Source organism: Caretta caretta, chromosome 3, assembly GCF_965140235.1.
Source record: "Caretta caretta isolate rCarCar2 chromosome 3, rCarCar1.hap1, whole genome shotgun sequence".
In the NCBI taxonomy this organism is placed as follows: Eukaryota; Metazoa; Chordata; order Testudines; family Cheloniidae; genus Caretta; species Caretta caretta.
This window is the reverse complement of record NC_134208.1, coordinates 101,940,892-101,959,218: the sequence shown is the minus strand read 5'-3', so window position 1 is coordinate 101,959,218 and position 18,327 is coordinate 101,940,892. Positions and strand designations below refer to the sequence as shown.

Genomic DNA, 18,327 nt, shown 5'->3' with positions numbered 1-18,327 from the left:
TGCTGTACTGAAATCGGTAGAGTTACAGTAAAGATGAATTTGCTCATTATCTTTTAAGTATCCTATTTGTTTTTTCTAGGTGTCTGGGCACAAGCAGTAAATTTATACCATTGTTAAAGAAGGATCTGCTTTAAGTTTCTGAGCCTCAGCTGTCTACTAGTAAGACTTAGGTGACTTTTTACTCAGAAAATTACCCAATTTCATCTACAATAAATCCTTTAGCAAACAATTGTTGTAGTTTCAATATTTTACATAAAGACATGTTTTGGATTTAATACCAGATCATTTTATAATGAATTATAGCAAGTTGGTTTTATTTTGTATTTTCAACAGGATTATTTTACAGATGCAAACAGAGCATTGAAGAAAGATTCTCAACAGGATTACCATCTTGAGTATGCTATGGAAAATAGTACACATACAATATTGGCTTTTAGCAGAGAGCTGCACACTTGTGACACAAATGATAAGAGTATAACGGTAAGGTGTTTTCCTTTTATATAGAGAGACACACATAGATCAAGTACATAAAAATATACCATGACATTGAAGCCAGTTATCAAAAACTCCTCAGATTATAAAAAAGAAAAAGAACTACAGAAATTAATCTACCAAATGTGTTTATCCAGCTATTTGACTTTCCAAACTTTCCAAACTTTCCATTTTGGGGCTTCGATTAATCATGTAAAATTTCAATATTTGGATGTATTTTAGAAGGCATGGGCAGTTAAAGTCAAATTCGAATTTCTTTCCCTCCCCTTCTATCTGTTTCTCAGACCTTTCCCAAATTTCTTTTGTACTGAGTCTTACATGCTTGACGTCAGTACAGAAAGATGAGTTTCTGGAAAATTTGTGCATATAGCAGGATAAACATATTTTATATTTGATTTTCTGTATTTTCTCTTTTTTTAAGCAGAGCATATTTTTTTTTAATATGTTTATTGTCCAAGTTAAGTTCTTTTATTTACTGCATGGTAGCTGCAATAGTCTATTTATTTCTTTTTATGCAGTTTTAAAATATGTACTCACTGACAATAGCATTAAAGATGACTGAACAAGCAAAAGACTTGCATCAAGTCATTCACTTTGGTATGTTAATCTTCTAACTCTAGAAAGTTTGCTATGATAGGAAATGCTTTTTTAATCAGTGTTGTAGAGTTTAAGGCCAGAAGGGACTATGGGATCATCTAGTCTGACATCATATATCACAGACCACTAAACACCACCCAGTCATCCCCACACTGAGCCCAACAACCAGAATTAGAACAAAGTATTACAGCCTGCAGGACACTAAACTATTGTGTGCCACAAGCAGAGAACAGGAGGGACCGAGATGCATTGTCTGGGTATACCGAAAGAAGGACAGGAGACACTTGATGTGGATTTAATCAGGCTGCAACTTTATTATATAGATGTCTGGGACTACCCGGCAGATAAGGTGTACGGTGCAGGCAAATCCATATTTATTAAAATCATTACCCGGGGCTTCCACCAGCCCCCCTTCATTTTCCATCCAGGTCCCCCCAGCCAACCCGTGGCTTGGATCTTACCATCCACCCATTCATAGGAGGGTTAAGGTGGCTATGAGAAGGGAGTTGTGGGAGCGTGGCTCCTTGATGTACCAATCATAGGAGTTCCCCAACTACCCTCCCCTCTCTGTTCCTTTATCCAGCACCTCCTTTTAAGTCCTTTACCAGGCCATTTATCTGGGGTCACTGGATGCCTTCCCTATGGGGTAACTGCACTGGACATCTGCCCCACACTTACAAAATAAATTACGACATATAGCCTACCCCCTTTTCTTCTTACCAGAAAAGGTCATCCCTGATGTCCGCTGTGGGGAAGGCCAAAAAACCTGACTCCACCAAAGCCAATCTGGTAGTGTGGGGAAAATTCCTTCCCAGCCCCCCTTAAAAAGGAGTGACTAGCACAATGCCCAAAGCAGGTCCTAACCCACCTGATATTTGACACTAGAGGATGGAGGATGGGTGGGTGCTGCCTTGCCTGCTGCATGGAACAAACGGGCTTCCCACGCCCAGGGTTTGCACCTTTATGTCCTTCAGACCTTACATTCCTGGGGGGCGAGTCAGCGCCCGCAAAGCTGACCACCATTCACGTTTTGCAGCAGTCTCTGACCTCACTTCCCCCCCCCTCCCCTCCACAGCTGCCCTTCTTTGGCAAACCCAGCCAACATTTGCCCCGCTTTAAGTGCGGTGCAGACATTCTCATTCTAGCAGCTGATCGCAGGAGAAGCACTGGTAACCCCTCTAAAAAAAGACTTGCCTTCTTTGCTTGTTTGTTTGCTGTTTAGGGATCTATTCTGCTTCCTGTGGCAGTGCATAAAACTTACTAACCTTTGTGGGAAAGACACATATACCTTGATGGCACTCATTTCTCAGTGGCAGAGTAAACCTCCAACTGAGACCAGCTGAGCCCTGCAAGGAGATCTCTGTGAAACATGTTTGGAGGACAGCCGTTGTAGATACATGGGGGTGGATTATAAAAACAGGGAAAGGGTGGCACCAGCAGAGCAATGACAAGTCACTACAGCTCTGGATCTGCCTTGGGAATGTTGTGAACTAAACTGTGGGGAAGGACTTCTTCCTATACCTAATCAGAAAAGATTTTGTTTTCAAGGAGAGCACAGTAAGGGTGATATGGGCCTATCACCACAAAGACATAGGAGAAGCAGGCCAAAATTATCATGGATCAAATCGCGGCTCAAAGAGTCTACGTTTACTGAACCCTGAGAAAAAGAATGTTATATCTGCCTCTTTGCCATACTTTGACTTGACAAACCAAGACGTAAGTTACTTTGGGTTTTGTTTTTATTTGGAGATACGTAGTGGTGGGGGTGAGAGGCGGGGACTGAAGCAACATGAAAAAAGTTTGACTTTTATATTAGTGTTTTCTTTCCCTTTTTATTAAGACAGGTGCCTATACCGGACAAAGACACAACATATTGGTGCCAAATGTTTAAGATACCTATACATCATGAAAAGCATCATGTGATAAAGGTATGTGACTCAGTCTGAAGAGTCTAATTTATACCCTCCTGTTTAGAGATGTCCAGAGGACAGCAATTCTGTTTCACAGCAACTTTCAAGGTTTTCAAATTTGTTTTTGTTCTGCACTTGGACAAAAACAAAGAAACAAACAAGATCTTTCAACTGGTTTTGTGAAAACAGGAGTAAGGAAGGGTGTGTGTGTGTGTCTGTGTGTGTGTGTGTGTGACAGAGAGAGAGAAAGAATGGGTAAACTAATTTGGGTAAAAAAAAAACAAAAAGCCACAGGCTTTTTTCCAAAGCTCACAGCAAATTCAAACTGATTTCAAAACTGCAACCAGTTAGCATTATTCCTTATATTATATATTTTTTAGCCTCTGTAACTTCTGGTTCAGGCTGAACCCAGAAGCACAAAAACACTTTGAGAAAGATGGTGCTTACACTCTTCCTCACAAAACCAATAATGTGATGTACCTTAGATTTCACAAAAGAGCCCACTCTCATAATAATTCTGTTCTACTTTGCCAGACCAAAGTGAAGTAGATAGTTTAAATAAATATCCATCTGTTTGGGTGCCTATCTGAATCAACAAACACTTTTTAGATTCACTCCTCATTAATTTAAGGTATGTAATATGTAATCATAAAATTATTGTGTCAGTGTGAATAGATGTTAAAAGAACAAAGTAAGAATTATTTGAGAGAAATTTCAGTCTTGAGAAACAAAATTAGATGGTGCTAGTTAAAAGGAGCATGATCCTGCAGTTAGTAGTCCTTGACTTGAGTGGCACTATACAATTATTATGTATGAATAAGGGTTGCAGGATCAGGCCCAAGGTTTTAATTTTTCCTAAAGCCCATTGATGTTTCAAGTAAAAACATGAAGATGTTACTACTATTGTTGGGCTTCTCTGTTATGTTCATGCATCTCCAATGAGTTCGGTGAGATTGTAAGGGTCTAAAAACAAAAGGTAATCTACACTGCAAAAAACACCCCCAGCAGAGAGTCTCAGAGCCCAGGTCAGGCTGTGGACTTGTGCTACAGGGCTAAAAATAACAGTGCAGACATTCCTGCTTCGGCTGGAGTCCAGGCTCTGAAACCCAGCGACAGGCGTGGATCTCAGAGCCTAGGCTCCAGCCCAAGGCAGAATGTCTACACTTCTATATTTATCTCGGTAACACAATCCCAAGTAAGTTGACCTGGGTTCAGAGACTTGCTGCTGTGGGGTTCTTTTTCAGTGTATACATACCCTAAGAGAACTTGACCCATTATCTCAAATGTGTATATGAGACATGGTTATTCTGCGGTACCATGGGTTTAATCAATTTTCCAGTGGATAAATCGTTAGGTCCAAATGATGCTGCCAGTTACTTGCATGTAAATCACATTGAAGTAGGTGGTAACCAGTCATACAGGGGTATATGTAAAACAGAATTTGGCCTGCAATATTAATGTGTGAAAACTCCTTGCTATGTGTTTTCAAATGATATAAGCTCAGAATATTAAGCACCTATGCACGTCTTTCAATGCTGATCTTAATAGCAACTGTACACATGTATGCTTCACTGAAAAGACTGTGTAACTTGCCTTAAGATGCTTTGGATGACAGCTACTATAGGTGCACCATGTGAATGTAGTATGTGGCTGGTTGAAGTTTGAGAACTTAAGCTGAAATTCACTTATTGGTTGATTTTTTTTCACAGAAGTGTGGTGTTTCATATTCTGTATTTATGCTGTGATTTATAATGAATATTAGAATCTCATAAACTTTGAAAGTCTCCTGTTTGATATTTTATTATAAATAGCTGACAATTTTAATATTATTTTCAATGTTTTTCTGACTTGGGGAAGAAAGCAATGTTGTAATTTAAATGTTGTAGTACTCACTGACAGCTAAACTGATTACAGAGAGAAGGAGAGAAAAGGAATTGTGAAAATCCTGTTTTAGCATTTCTTTCTAAGGGTAGAACTTGAATTTTCAGATATGTCACACAGCTATATAGCTGACTTATACAGGCTTGTTGTGGATTTATACAGATGTATTCTTGCAAACACATTGTGCATTTTCAAATGCTTATTGATTACACAAAGGAATGGGATTATGGATCTCCAAAAAGGACATGGGCCATGCAAACAAAGATAGAAATGGACAAAGGACAAGCCAAATGCATTATTTGCTTTCAACAAACTGATTGGGCTATTTGGATGCATAAGTAGATGTTGATTCATGGTTTCTTCTGTTGTATACATTCAGCACAAACAAGGCATGCCACTTTTAGAAAGAGAAAAAGCCATGTGCATAACTTTAAGTACATAAGCAGTCTCATCAGCTTCAGAAGGACTAAACAATTAGTTATGTACAAATGCTTAAGTACTTTACTGGTTTAAGTCCTTAAGGTGGTCCAGCTCCAAGTTAAGTAGAATTTGGTTCATATAGCACACCTTTTCTTTCTCTCTTTCATTTCTTTTTGTTAATTATTATTATCCTCTGACTAATTTATTTTCAGATATATTAATTTTCATTGTAAAGTACAATATTTTCTCTAGACAAGACCTTAGGGAAATAGAGATAAAAGTAAAGCTAGGTAGTGAAGAATGTCAAGATTCTCTGATTGTAGACGGTTGAGTTGAAAGAGGTAAAGAAAGGGAAGTGATTATTGTAAAAAAAAACCTGTGAAACCTGGGATGTGGTTCTAGTTACCCACAGTAGGAGACATCAGCCCCCCGTTCCCACACACAGAACAGTCCAACTCTGCTGGTGGTGAGTAGGCTCCATCTTTCTAAAAGATGCAGTGTTCATTCTCCCTGCATTCCCCGGAGAAGCTATGTGCTTCACGAGTTCCTTCCAGGCAGTGCAGCTCTGCTTCACCCCCACTATAGGCCTGAAAGCCACAATCTACCCCAACCGCTTTTAGGAAATATGGTTTTCTCTGGGTGAAGAGCCTGCCAAATTGAATGGTGTTGGCTGTTAGTTCAAAGGCATTTAAGACTGCATTAGGTGCTGTTTTGGAGACTTGCATGTTAAGGAAGTTAGGGCCCAATCCTACAAACCTTTACTCATCCAAGTATCTACACTGGCATCCATTGAAGCCAGTGGGACTGTTTGTCTGGGTAAGGTGTTGCAGGATTGGGCCATTATTCCTACTACAAGGTACGGTAATGAAATAACATATGTTAGTGAACTAACAGTTCTTTCTATTAGTTCAGGATTTCACACACAATGTAAAATGCCACCTGCACTATTTTCATTATCTGGTACTTTGCCATATGTAGAAAAAAAAAAACATAACATTCACTTTGTTTTCTGTGGGCCAGATCCTCAGAAATCAGCATTTCTCCACTGCCTCTATATCTTAGAACAAGATGCACCAAGTGACAGGTAAATTACGTGAGAGACAAGGTTGGTGAGGTAATATCTTTTATTGGACCATCTTCTGTTGGTGAGAAAGACAAGCTTTCGAGCTACACAGAACATTTCTTCAGGTCTGGGAAAGGTACTCCGAGTGTCACAGCTAAATGCAAGGTGGAACAGATTTAGCATAAGTAGCTAGCACATATTTTAAGGGACCATTCAAGGTAGAGTGACCTGTTAACACCTCTGCAATCATAGGACAAAAAGAGGGAGTTAGTGGGTTACGGATGGTTGTAATAAGCCATAAATCCAGTGTTCAGTCCATGACTTTTAGTGTCTAGCAGAGTTATGAATTTAAGCTCCCAGGAATCGACATGGCTACAATTGCACTGCATACAACAGGTAAATTATGTAGCAGATAAAACTACTTCTGTATTCAACACTTAGCTACAATGAGGACAGGAGCAAGTAACTATGCCTTACACCATATCCGCTAACAGAGAAGAGAACATAAGTACGATAAAGGGTCACTGAATCAGGGTTAAAAGAAAAGAAGTACTTGTGGCACCTTAAAAAGAAAAGGCGTACTTGTGGCACTTTAGAGACTAACAAATTTATTTGAGCATAAGCTTTCGTGAGCTACAGCTCACTTCATCGGATGCATGCAGGGGAAAATAGTGGGAGGATTTTATGTACACAGAGAACATGAAACAATGGGTGTTACCATACACATTGTAACGAGAGTGATCAGGTAAGGTGAGCTATTACCAGCAGGAGAGGAAAAAACCAAACCAAACAAACAAAAAACCTTTTGTAATGGTAATCAAAGTGATAAGGTGGGCCATTTCCAGCAGTTGACCAGAACGTGTGAGGAACAGTGGGGGGTGGGTGGGGGAGGGGAGGGGAATAAACATGGGGAAATAGTTTTACTTTGTGTAATGACACATCCACTCCCAGTCTTTATTCAAGCCTAATGTAATGGTGTCCAGTTTGCAAATTAATTTCAATTCAGCAGTCTCTTGTTGGAGTCTGTTTCTGAAGTTTTTTTATTGAAGAATTGTGACTTTTAGGTCTGTAAACGAGTGACCAGAGAGACTGAAGTGTTCTCTGACTGGTTTTTGAATGTTATCATTCTTGACGTCTGATTTGTGTCCATTTATTCTTTTACATAGAGACTGTCCGGTTTGGCCAGTGTACACGGCAGAGAGGCATTGCTGGCACATGATGGCATATATCACATTGGTAGACGCGCAGGTGAACGAGCCTCTGATAGTGTGGCTGATGTGATTAGGCCCTATGATGGTGTCCCCTGAATAGATATGTGGACACAGTTGGCAATGGGCTTTGTTGCAAGGATAGGTTCCTGGGTTTGTGTTTTTGTTGTGTTGTGTGTGGTTGCTGGTGAGTATTTGCTTCAGGTTGGGGGGCTGTCTGTAAGCAAGGACTGGCCTGTCTCCTAAGATCTGTGAGAGTGATGGGTCATCCTTCAGGATAGGTTGTAGATCCTTGATGATGCGCTGGAGAGGTTTCAGTTTGGGGGCTGAAGGTGATGGCTAGTGGCGTTCTGTTATTTCCTTTGTTGGGCCTGTCCTGTAGTAGGTAACTTCTGGGTATAATCAGGGTTATGATTTCTCATTTTAATTTTCCTTTATTTTATATTTCTTGGAACTTTAAGTTCCTTGAAATAGGGACTATGTCTGCCTATATATTTGTGCAGGCTCTACTAAACCCTCCTGTTTGAAGGCTGTAGGAGCTACTGCAATACAAATAATATAATAATAAATAATAATAAATGATCAATTTACCTGTCATAAATACAAAGTATACTTTCAACAACATAGAGAGGAAGCTATTTGAACCAGAGTCAGTACCAGGCACTAAACTGTATTTGTATACAGCTTCAAACAGTAGAACAGTATCTCCTCCTCTTGTTTCACTAAACTTCTAAGGGTTTGTTCAGGCTTCATCTATACCCACTCGATCCCATTATGAACTTTCTGGCTGCAGAACCAAATATCAGTGCAAGAGGCCAATTTTAAAAATCGCAATAGGTAGAACTGAAGAAGGGGACATGTTGGGGATAGAGTATGTCAGGCATCATCTAATCCACACGCTGGACCTGTAAGATGGCTGTACAGTAGCTCTGAAACCCCAAGATGAAACTGTCTTTGTTTATCAGAGCAGTGTACATCACCTCTGTGCAAAAACCTCCCACAGCTAGATGTGCATTTGCCTGTCTTGTTGCTTGCAGCTCCAAGATGTGGCATATGCTTGGGGCTTGCGGCCATGCAGTATGTTTTTATTTTTCCTATACATAGAAATTAGCCCTGAGTTTTCTCAAATGCAGGGGCTCAGGCTTTGTCTTGTATTTGTTATTCAAGACTTTCTAAAATATAAGTTTAAGTCTATTGATTATTCAGATTCTTGCACTGCTCTAGATAATTATTAACTAGCCATTCTTGAAAATGAAAGTTTGTCTCACTTCTTTTTCTAAATGTGCTTTTATTGAAATGAGTACACAAAGAGTATCATATTCATAAGGCAAAGTCCTCTGCACCACATAAGCTTCTCACAGGAAATGAGTGGGGTGGGGGGGGGTGTCTGCTGATTGGGTAGTCCCACTGCCCTATGAAAAGGTCTCTGCATCAGTCTTGCATAAACCACATTGAGCATGGATTTTGTGTGCATGGATAATTGGCCTAGAGGGGCCACTGGTGCTATGCCAACCCTTAGATTGGGGTAGGAGCTATGTCAGTAAGAGAGAGAGAGAGCGAGCAGCTCCACTCCCCCAATTGCTCTGTATGCCACCTGCCTGGTGCCTGAATACTCAGGTTTTCTGCGGGTAATGAAAGGGTTAGTTTAGGTTATGCCATTTTATCTGGTCAAAGATTACATTTTTTAAAAATTCTTTTTATTATTTCTCATTCTATGTAAGAGTTCTCCCCTGGAGGCACATTGAAACTTCTGAAATCCATTTAAGTACCATCGTGTACTCTGATTTCCATTGCTTATCTACATCGTGTGACAACACATCTCTTTTGTCACGTCAGGTCTCAGCATTTCTCCCTGTGGTGTTGAGGAGGCCTGGGGTAAAACAGGCTGACACTGGAGGTTTAATATTTCACATGGTTTATTTACAATATTTACAGAGTTGGCCCCAAAGCATCTTTAAACAAAAACAAAAAAATTACATTTCCTAACACCAGCTGGAGTACTGCCTCTTTTTATGTCACTACCAGTTGCCAGCCACCCTCTCTGGGTCCAGCTACGTTGAGAACCAAGGCCCCCACCCCAAACAAAAGATTTCCGCTTATAGAGGAAAACAGCTCTTCACTACAAGAAACCTTTTCCCTTCACTGCATGCAACCCTTCTGCAGCGTGTTTGTCATCCATCCTCTCTTATCCCTCTCAATGGAAGAGATTTTTAAAGGTCACAGGCTGCCCTTCATTAAACTCAGGTGTCGATAATTAACTTGAGGATAACCTCTTTCAGTTCATAGGAAAAAGTGCTTTAATCATTTTAAGACTACTATACCTACCTTCAACCACCCTTCCAGAACTGCCAGGTCTGACTTTGTCACAATATATAAAAATGTTACCAGATCGCTTTCACTATTAATGCTTCGTATATCTATTATTTTTTGTCTTATTTTTCAATTTATCTGGTGACCTTATTTCTTGATTCTTTTTCTGAGCTTGCACCATACAGATGTTTGCCATACATATGTCATGAAAATGACAGTTTCAAATTCATTAGAAACGCTTCTACAGAAACTATATTTTTGAAGCGTGTTTTAGTGCTTTTATCTCTTTCTGTTCATGATTCTTCAGTAACATTTTTTTTTTTTTTACAGTTTTTAGCTTAGGCCTCGGTGCTTTCTTTCTCCCTAAGACTTATTTTAAGTGGATTACTTACTAATTTAACTGCATCAGCCAAAATTATATTATACATTACTTTGGACCTGTGCTTCTTAGGTATAAATGCTGACCTCAGATCTCCCAAATGCAGCATTGTATTTCCTACTGCAATTAAAAAACTTAAATACAATATTACCTGCTTTATACAAATGTTCTCCCAACACACCTGGCATACCTCTGTTTCCCTTCACGTACTTGAGTGGTGTATACACACTTCTGTCAATTTATAACATCTGTTGATGAAAGAATGTGTGTTTTAGAAGCCAGGAACTCCATAATCACTTTGCTTGAAGGTTTTTCAGCACTAAGTGTAACATGACCATACTAGTTTCAACACCCAATCCATTTTTCCTTCTTATTTGCTTAACCTCCTTAAAGTATCTTTTTTAAAATTTATGGAACCAATCTTGCAACTCCTAGTAATAATAATCTCTACATGAATAGTAGTAATAGGCAGAAAAAAGTTGTCTGAGACTGAATATTGGTATTAAGGATATCTTCCATGGCTTGCAGTGTTGTAGTCATGTTGGTACCTGGATATTAGGGAGACAAGGTGGGTGAGGTAATATCTTTTATTGGACCAACTTCAGTTTGTGAAAGAAAAGCTTTCAAGCCTACAAAGTTGGTCCAATACCCACCTTGTCTCTCTAGTATTAAGGATAGTCAAAGCAAGTAGTATAAAATAAGAACTAACTTACCCAGAATTTGGAACCTTCACCCAGAACTTTGAACCAGCCTTGCTGAAGATACAAAGAAATCAGCCAATGTGTTTCTTACCCATCCCCCCTGCCATTATTTTTAATTTTCATGCTGCTTGGAGGTTTTGTCTGGGACCAGAAGCAGAATAGCCAAAATACTGGAAGAAAGGCTGCGCTATTTCCATGACCAAATGGCACCAGAAAGTATTACAAATCCCATCAGAGAGCCTGCTTTTATGAGATTTGCAGCACAATTTTGCAGACTCTGCAGAGATTCAGAGAGTATGGATGATGTTTGGATACGTACTCAGACCATCTCTTTCATGTGTCTCCATTCATTGTGCAGTATCACTCATGAGAATGGAGCAAACATGTTGACCAGTGATGGAATGGGAGAAAGTACAATGTTTAGGGTTTATATGGGTAGACACATAAGACACAATCAAAAATACATCTGGTTGGTCAAATATCAAGTATCTCTGAGTGTCTCTTATACAATAAAACAAATAGCATATTGACACAAATAAACCTTTTTCATCATTATTAATATGTTGGGTGATAGAGAAGGTAGTGATAAAGGATTTTTAACTCAAATTTCTTAGGGAAGTAAATCACTTTGAGTCCCATTGATGTATCCTACTTCAAAATATAAAAAAACCTGTTGTTTTTTTTAAGTCTGCTTTGAGGAGGTTTGGATTTTTTGCATAGGCAATTATTTTTTCTTTTAATCATCAAAGGATAAGTGAGAGAATAATCAAATCAGGCCATATATTTCACCAGGAAAAGCCTAGTTATAGAACACTGAAAAATGTTGAAGTACACTGTTGCATAACATATGTAACCAGTTTTCCAATCCTGGTCTTACAACTAGAAGGGAATGCCTTTTAAACTAAGATTTATCTGCATTGGAGCTGGCTAGCAGCTGCTGGTTAAACTTCATTTTCAGATTCATAGTAATCTCTTATTAGAAAGCAGAATCCCTCAAAAATCTTGTTGCCAAGAGAGACTGGGCTTTTGGACATGGGAATGCTTTAGTAATACCAAAGACTCCAGTGTGAAAAACACAAAGGGACTCCAGTTTAAGAGACTGATTGATTAAAAGCCAGAGAGGCGGCTTGTAGCCTTTGGTACCTAAATGGGGGCACTGATTTTTATGTTGAATGATACCAGACAGTAACTTCTTGTTGTTCTCTGGCCTGAACTTTTACGTTTTGCTTAATGTCATAACTCTGGAAAATTGCATCAGACAGTCTGAAACAAAAAAGTTCTGTATTTTACATGTACATTGCATGTGCACAACAATTTCAACCCTGTAAAATTAGATTGTCTGCAAAGTGTTCATCCTGTGCCACAAAGCTTGCAAGCTATCTGGCCTTTGACCTGGTGGGCTCTCACTTCATTGCAAGCCTGAACAGGCACATTAGATTATGCAATGTCAAAAATCACTCCACTGAACTGGCAGAAGATTCAAACTTTTCCAAGAAAACCCCCTTAAATGTACACCTGGCACATTTCAAGCACTGTCCCTTCATGCTGTAGGTGATTGTGTGCCTCAGACTTGTGAGCAAAAATAGTAGCATCTATAGCCACATCAGAGTTGGTTGTGCAGCCAAACTCCACATTTCTCAGTGGAGTGTAATCCTCCCCTGAAGTTTTGTCTGTATTCCTTTCTAATAAGAAATATGTAAAGGGTGCAGCTCCTTCTATTTAGCCCCATATTACACTGTACACTGATACCCCATTCCATTGTGGCTAGCTGCAGAACATGAACATCTGAATTCACCCACTCCTATCACCTTGGTCTTCTTTTCTAACTAAATGATGACCCAAGCTCTATACTGATGCACTCACAATGTGATCATGCAGTAGGCAACTACATACTCTATACAGGCTTTCTGGTTCACATGGACCACAACTTCTTCTTAAGAGAATGACCAGTATCATAACTTAAACTTTTTCTTAAAATCCAGCATAGTGAAGGGACACAAGTATGTGTGCCCTGATCCTCTGGGATTCAGCTCCCTAATCCCCAAATCTTCTAACTGCCCCTTTCCATGATGGAAGAATTTGTCTGCTTTGTGGGGTCATCATCTATCTATGCTTGATATTAAGGCTCCATTCCCACCTTTGATCTCCTACTCCATCTGTTTCCCCTCCTCCCCCCACTCTCTGTTCTGTGTATGGTTTTGGGGACGTGGAAGTAGATAAAGGGAATTTGGATTCAGGCCTCTGAAATGAGCAGGAGTCAGGCTAACTCTAGCTTTAATAATGCGAGATTTGTAGAAGCGGGGATAGTGCGAAGCGAGTGGAAAAGAACTGTGAAAGAGGCTGTTGTGACCTTGTATTAAGAATAGAATGTAGACTATAAGAGAAATTGGTGAGAAAAATAAGAGATCATGAAGGAATATGTATAATCAATATGCAGTTGTTGCTTATTATTGTCTGTAATAAAGGTATAAATGCTTGCTCGAATTGTTTATCTTAGAGAGACCTGACTAGGTGGGGGAAACCCTGTGTCCTAGTGCACTCTCTCCCTCTGTGCAATTGCTTGAGATAATAAAGTGCATCTGTCTTGCTGCACCCAACCTGAGAGGGAGAACTGTGTTTTTCTCCAACAGGGATATGGTAGTGACTAACCAATGCAGTAGTGTAGTTGAGGGTAAACAGAATTTACCCACTTCTTACTGGGAGAATATGGAGTTTAGTTTAGGGGTTTACCCATGTCTTTTTTTACTACTACATCACTGAACCAATGCACCAAAGATGCAAGGAAATCCTGTTATAGGAATGTCTGCAATTAGTCTGACTATTCTCCCCATCATGGTAGGTAATAAAACATTCCTGTAACCTGTAAATATATAGTCTGTAAATATATATCCGCCAAAATGATGCTGCAGTGGTCAGGTGTATACCACTCTTTGTGTAAATACCAGCATAGCTAGGCTATAAGTAGGTAATAAAATACCAATGAATGAGACAACTGAGCATGAGTAAGGATGGTTGTATCTGGACCATACTGAATAGCATGCCCACCTAAGTCCTAATAATACTGTGCCTATTTCCCTGGTGATCAGTTTTCTAGATCAGACAAGCCAGGTAGGTTTAGCATCCTTGCCAGAGCCTCCTTAGAAGCACTTTTGAGTACTACAGGTTTATAGGTATCACAACCTGGGGAATTCCAGTTGGTGTCAAATCCTAGTTATCTGGTTATCCTCCACAGAGTGAACAATTATGATTGGAGGATACCCATCTATCCATCAGGTAATGAGATGGGAACAGCTGCTTCCAGAGTATCCTCTGAATGATGTGTCATAGTGACCCCAAAATCCAGTTGTAAACTCATCTTTCCAATGACTGCTTATTTCAGGGGCCAGTGAATGAAACTGCTACTGAAATGCGGATCCATATGTTCCAATGAACGCTTAAAGTTGAACAAACAAAATTACGTTAATATAACCATGGAAAAAAACTCAGGCAAAACCACTTTGCCACATCAGTCAAATTCCTGCTGAGGTCACACAAATATAACATCTCAATACACATCAGGTGACAGCTGGATCACTGTTGGCTGCTGAGTGTCCTTTGCACCAGGACCCAAGGGAAATTATACCTGGCTAAGTATGCTCTAGCTCATAACATATTTAAAAATATAAAAACAAAAACTACCTCTGGCCCGATGAAACATATAAAGACAAAGTTGCTATAAAGCTTCTGATGCACCCTTCATCATTACATCCTCTGCCCCATCCCTCTCTTTCATTTCCCTTCTTATTATGTATGGACTAATTTTAGATGTTAAGATATTTAGGCATGGGCTGTGTCTTCCTCTTTGTTTAATGAGGTGCCTATCACAATTTTGGGTGCTGGAAAAGTTATGAATGATAATAACAATATTCAAATAGTACTAATTACTTTGAAAGAGTAGTATTATCTGAAGCTGACCCTTATTATGTTTCCACTGATGCTGAATAGTACTTTATTCCACTGAAGTCAATGGGACTACTTATGGAGCAAGGAGCTACCCTATGCAAGGGTATCAGAATCTGGTCTAATATTAGAGAATGTGAATTTCATGGAATTAATTAACATTAATTAACTTTAACATGCTTTACCACACTACTGAGCCACATACAATTTGCGCCCTTTCTCTTTTCTATATGTTACTTCTTTAAGCCTTTGGAGGGCAGGGACCATGGGTAAAATTTTCAAAAGTGTTTGAGTGACTGAGGATAGAGTTTAAGTCCCATGTTCAAGAACCCAAGTGCTTTTGAAAATTGTATCCCATGTCTTTATTTTTTACTTGCAACAGTATCTAGTAAATGTTTAGTGTTACAGAAAGATTAGAGATGGGTGAAACTTTTTAAGTGAATAGTTTACTTACCAAAAAACGCTGTTTCAGGACAACTGAAATGGTTCATGAATTCACTTTGATTTGGGAAATAGTTTTGGCTTAGAGAACAGAAAAAATACCATGTGCCTAAACAGACTGATCACAGAGAACTGTCAGCAGTCATTCCAGAAAGTTTTTTTTTTTTAAAAAAGTTTCCCCCCAACAAAAAAGTCAAATATTGTTTAGCAGCAAACAAATAAATTACAGTACTGGTTTTTGGATCTGAAACATAAGAAGTTTATTGCTTCATTATTTTCACAGATTAATTTTGTGTGGTGTGTGTGAGCTGCACTGAAATCTAAGATTCTGTGGTCGTACTGTATGTGTATCACAGCTACCATGCCAATATGCCTCATGCTTGAGAAAGAAATGACAGGATGGCAAAGTAAGATAACTGAATGAAACATGTATTTTCTTGACCCAAACATTTTATCAGTTTACTCCTCAGGGTTGCATTTTTTACTCTGTTACTGCAATCTGTTATCTTAACAGTCTGAGGACATACCTGAGGGGGAAACAAGTCTTTGTGAGTGCTCATTGTGATGTATGTTTCTTTTGGATTGAGATCACTTCTAAGTTCTGAAACTCTTCCTAGGTAGTAAGTTCAAACTGGTTAGTTGGAACTAAAAGCAGAAATTTAGGAGTGGACTGGGTGACAGTTGTAATTGTTGTCCACCTGTGCTTATTTTGAAATCTTTGCTGTTACTATTTTGTTTTTGTTTGTTTCTTCTTACCCAATTAAAGTTATTTAGTTTATGGTTGCATGGCTGCTAATTGGGTATATGGAGGTGTAACAGTTATTCAGATTTTTTACTTTAATTATGATGATTTGGGGGGGATTGCATGAATTTAGAATCATTTAATTTAATTATGATAATCTTTGAGGAAATGGGGGGAACAGCATGAATTTAGAAATGCAAAATACAGAGCAGCATTTAGCTGCAACTGCATATTTATTCAAGTGAAAATCCTACAGTTTCAAGCTACAGTACAGTAATCAAGTCTTAATGAGGTATAATAGTGAAATTTAAATAAGTGTCTCTTATTACATTAAGCAGCATGGTCAATCAGCAAACAAATGTCTCCTTTTTAACCATAAACAGGAAATGTCAATGCTCTGAATAACATTTTCCATTCAGACGGTAAGGACATTGTTCCCCACAGTGATGACAGAATTTGTGTTCAGTAACCTTGCTAGATGGTTTAAATTACCCTCAGAAGCAATTAAACCCAGACTCAACAACAGTTTATAAAATAAATAAACAAACAACACTGTTATTTCAATTCAGGATTATGTTCTTCATTTGAAACTGTCACTGAATACACTCTGCATGCACTAAGAAGGAATCATTCAAGTTTAAATGTCTGGAGTTGTCGTATGGAAAGTTTCCCATCCTCCAAGGGAAATTTACCTAATCTCATCATTTGGCTCTTTCTCCTGCAGGCTGGGCCTTTTCCTATTTAAGCGATCTTTGAATTAAATTGTTGTAAGAAGCAATTTATTTCAGTAACAACAAAATGTAATTGATATTTTCCCCACATCCAGGGTATGGCTAATGTAAGAAAATATTTAATCTGAAAAAATATCAAGATACATAGCGGTGCTCAGTGTCATATATAAATAGGTCTGAGTGGAACTATAACAGTGACTTTGTTATGCCTAGCACTGTTGACTCCAAAAATCACACACTTTTTAAAGATGCCTATATATTTGGTACCTCATAAATTCTGGAACTCTTTCTGGAGGGCAGAGTTCAGAACTGATTAGTTAGAAATAAGGACTGAATTTAACGTGGACTGCATGACAGTGTCACCAAAACATATGCACATGCTTAACTTTACACACAGTGATTAATCCATTGAACTACTCACAGTGTGTAAAATTAACATGTGTTTTAAGTCTATGCAGAATTCAGACCTATGTAAAAATTCAGTATTGAAACATGTTTTTCAGCATACCACATGGGACATGGACAGATGCCCTGGCTATTCTGTGAGTTTAATTTCACAGCTTCTGACAAATGCTCTCCACAGGGTGGAGGTGTTTGCAGGGCTACAATGGGGACAGGAGTGTGGTCCCCAAAATCCTTGAATTCCTAGGAACTGCCATGAAAATAGATTTCAGGGGTGAAATCCTGGCCCTATTGAAATCAATGATGTAACTCCCATTGACTTCAGTAGAGTCAGGATTCCACCTCAGCTCTGCAGATCCAGCTACATAGGGCTTCTGCTCATTTGACCTGCTCTGGCTTGCATGGTGCTTTACATATGTGTATAAGAAGTGGAGCTGATCAGAAAATGAGGAAGGGGGTGTTGTGTAGAAAAATTAGACCAAAACAACAAAATACATTTAATCAAAATTTTCAGCAGAAAATGTCAACTTTTTGTCAAAAAATCCCTAAAACATTTCAGTTTTAATTTTCTGAAGACAAATCTAGAACTTTCAAGGGAAGCAGATACTTTCCATCAAAATTATTATTTACTTAAAACCCAATTTTTGGTTGAAAAAAGTTTCAACAAAAATATCTTCAATCAACTCTAATGAGAAAACATGGACCTTACCTTGAGGAGCTTATTATCTAAGTTGGACAGGCAGATCAACAGATAATGAAAAAAATATTGTTGATATATGAGAAGGTAAAAGTAAACAAGAAAGTAATACTAGATGTCAAAAGCAAGAGGTGAGCAAAACATCTGTACGTCTCTCATTGAAACTGTCTGGTGAAAATTAGCCAGAGCTCATTTTCAAAAAGCATTCATGGGTTTGGTGAACCTGATTGCGGATGATACTAAACTGGGAGGAGTGGTAGATACGCTGGAGGGGAGGGATAGGATACAGAAGGACCTAGACAAATTGGAGGATTGGGCCAAAAGAAATCTGATGAGGTTCAATAAGGATAAGTGCAGGGTCCTGCACTTAGGATGGAAGAACCCAATGCACAGCTACAGACTAGGGACCGAATG

General features: G+C 38.8%; 1 protein-coding gene across 2 annotated transcripts in view; it reads left to right on the top strand.

Annotated features, from left to right (window-relative positions):
- The window catches only part of MOXD1 (monooxygenase DBH like 1), an 86,608-nt gene that overhangs the window by 20,016 nt on the left and 48,265 nt on the right, over positions 1 to 18,327 (top strand). For both annotated transcript variants that reach the window (XM_048844536.2, XM_048844535.2), the window contains exons 2-4: positions 334 to 480; positions 2,638 to 2,805; positions 2,934 to 3,017. In XM_048844536.2, coding sequence (XP_048700493.1) covers positions 403 to 480; positions 2,638 to 2,805; positions 2,934 to 3,017 — 330 coding nt within the window. In that variant the 5' untranslated portion in view covers positions 334 to 402. The remainder of the gene's footprint in view (positions 1 to 333; positions 481 to 2,637; positions 2,806 to 2,933; positions 3,018 to 18,327) is intronic.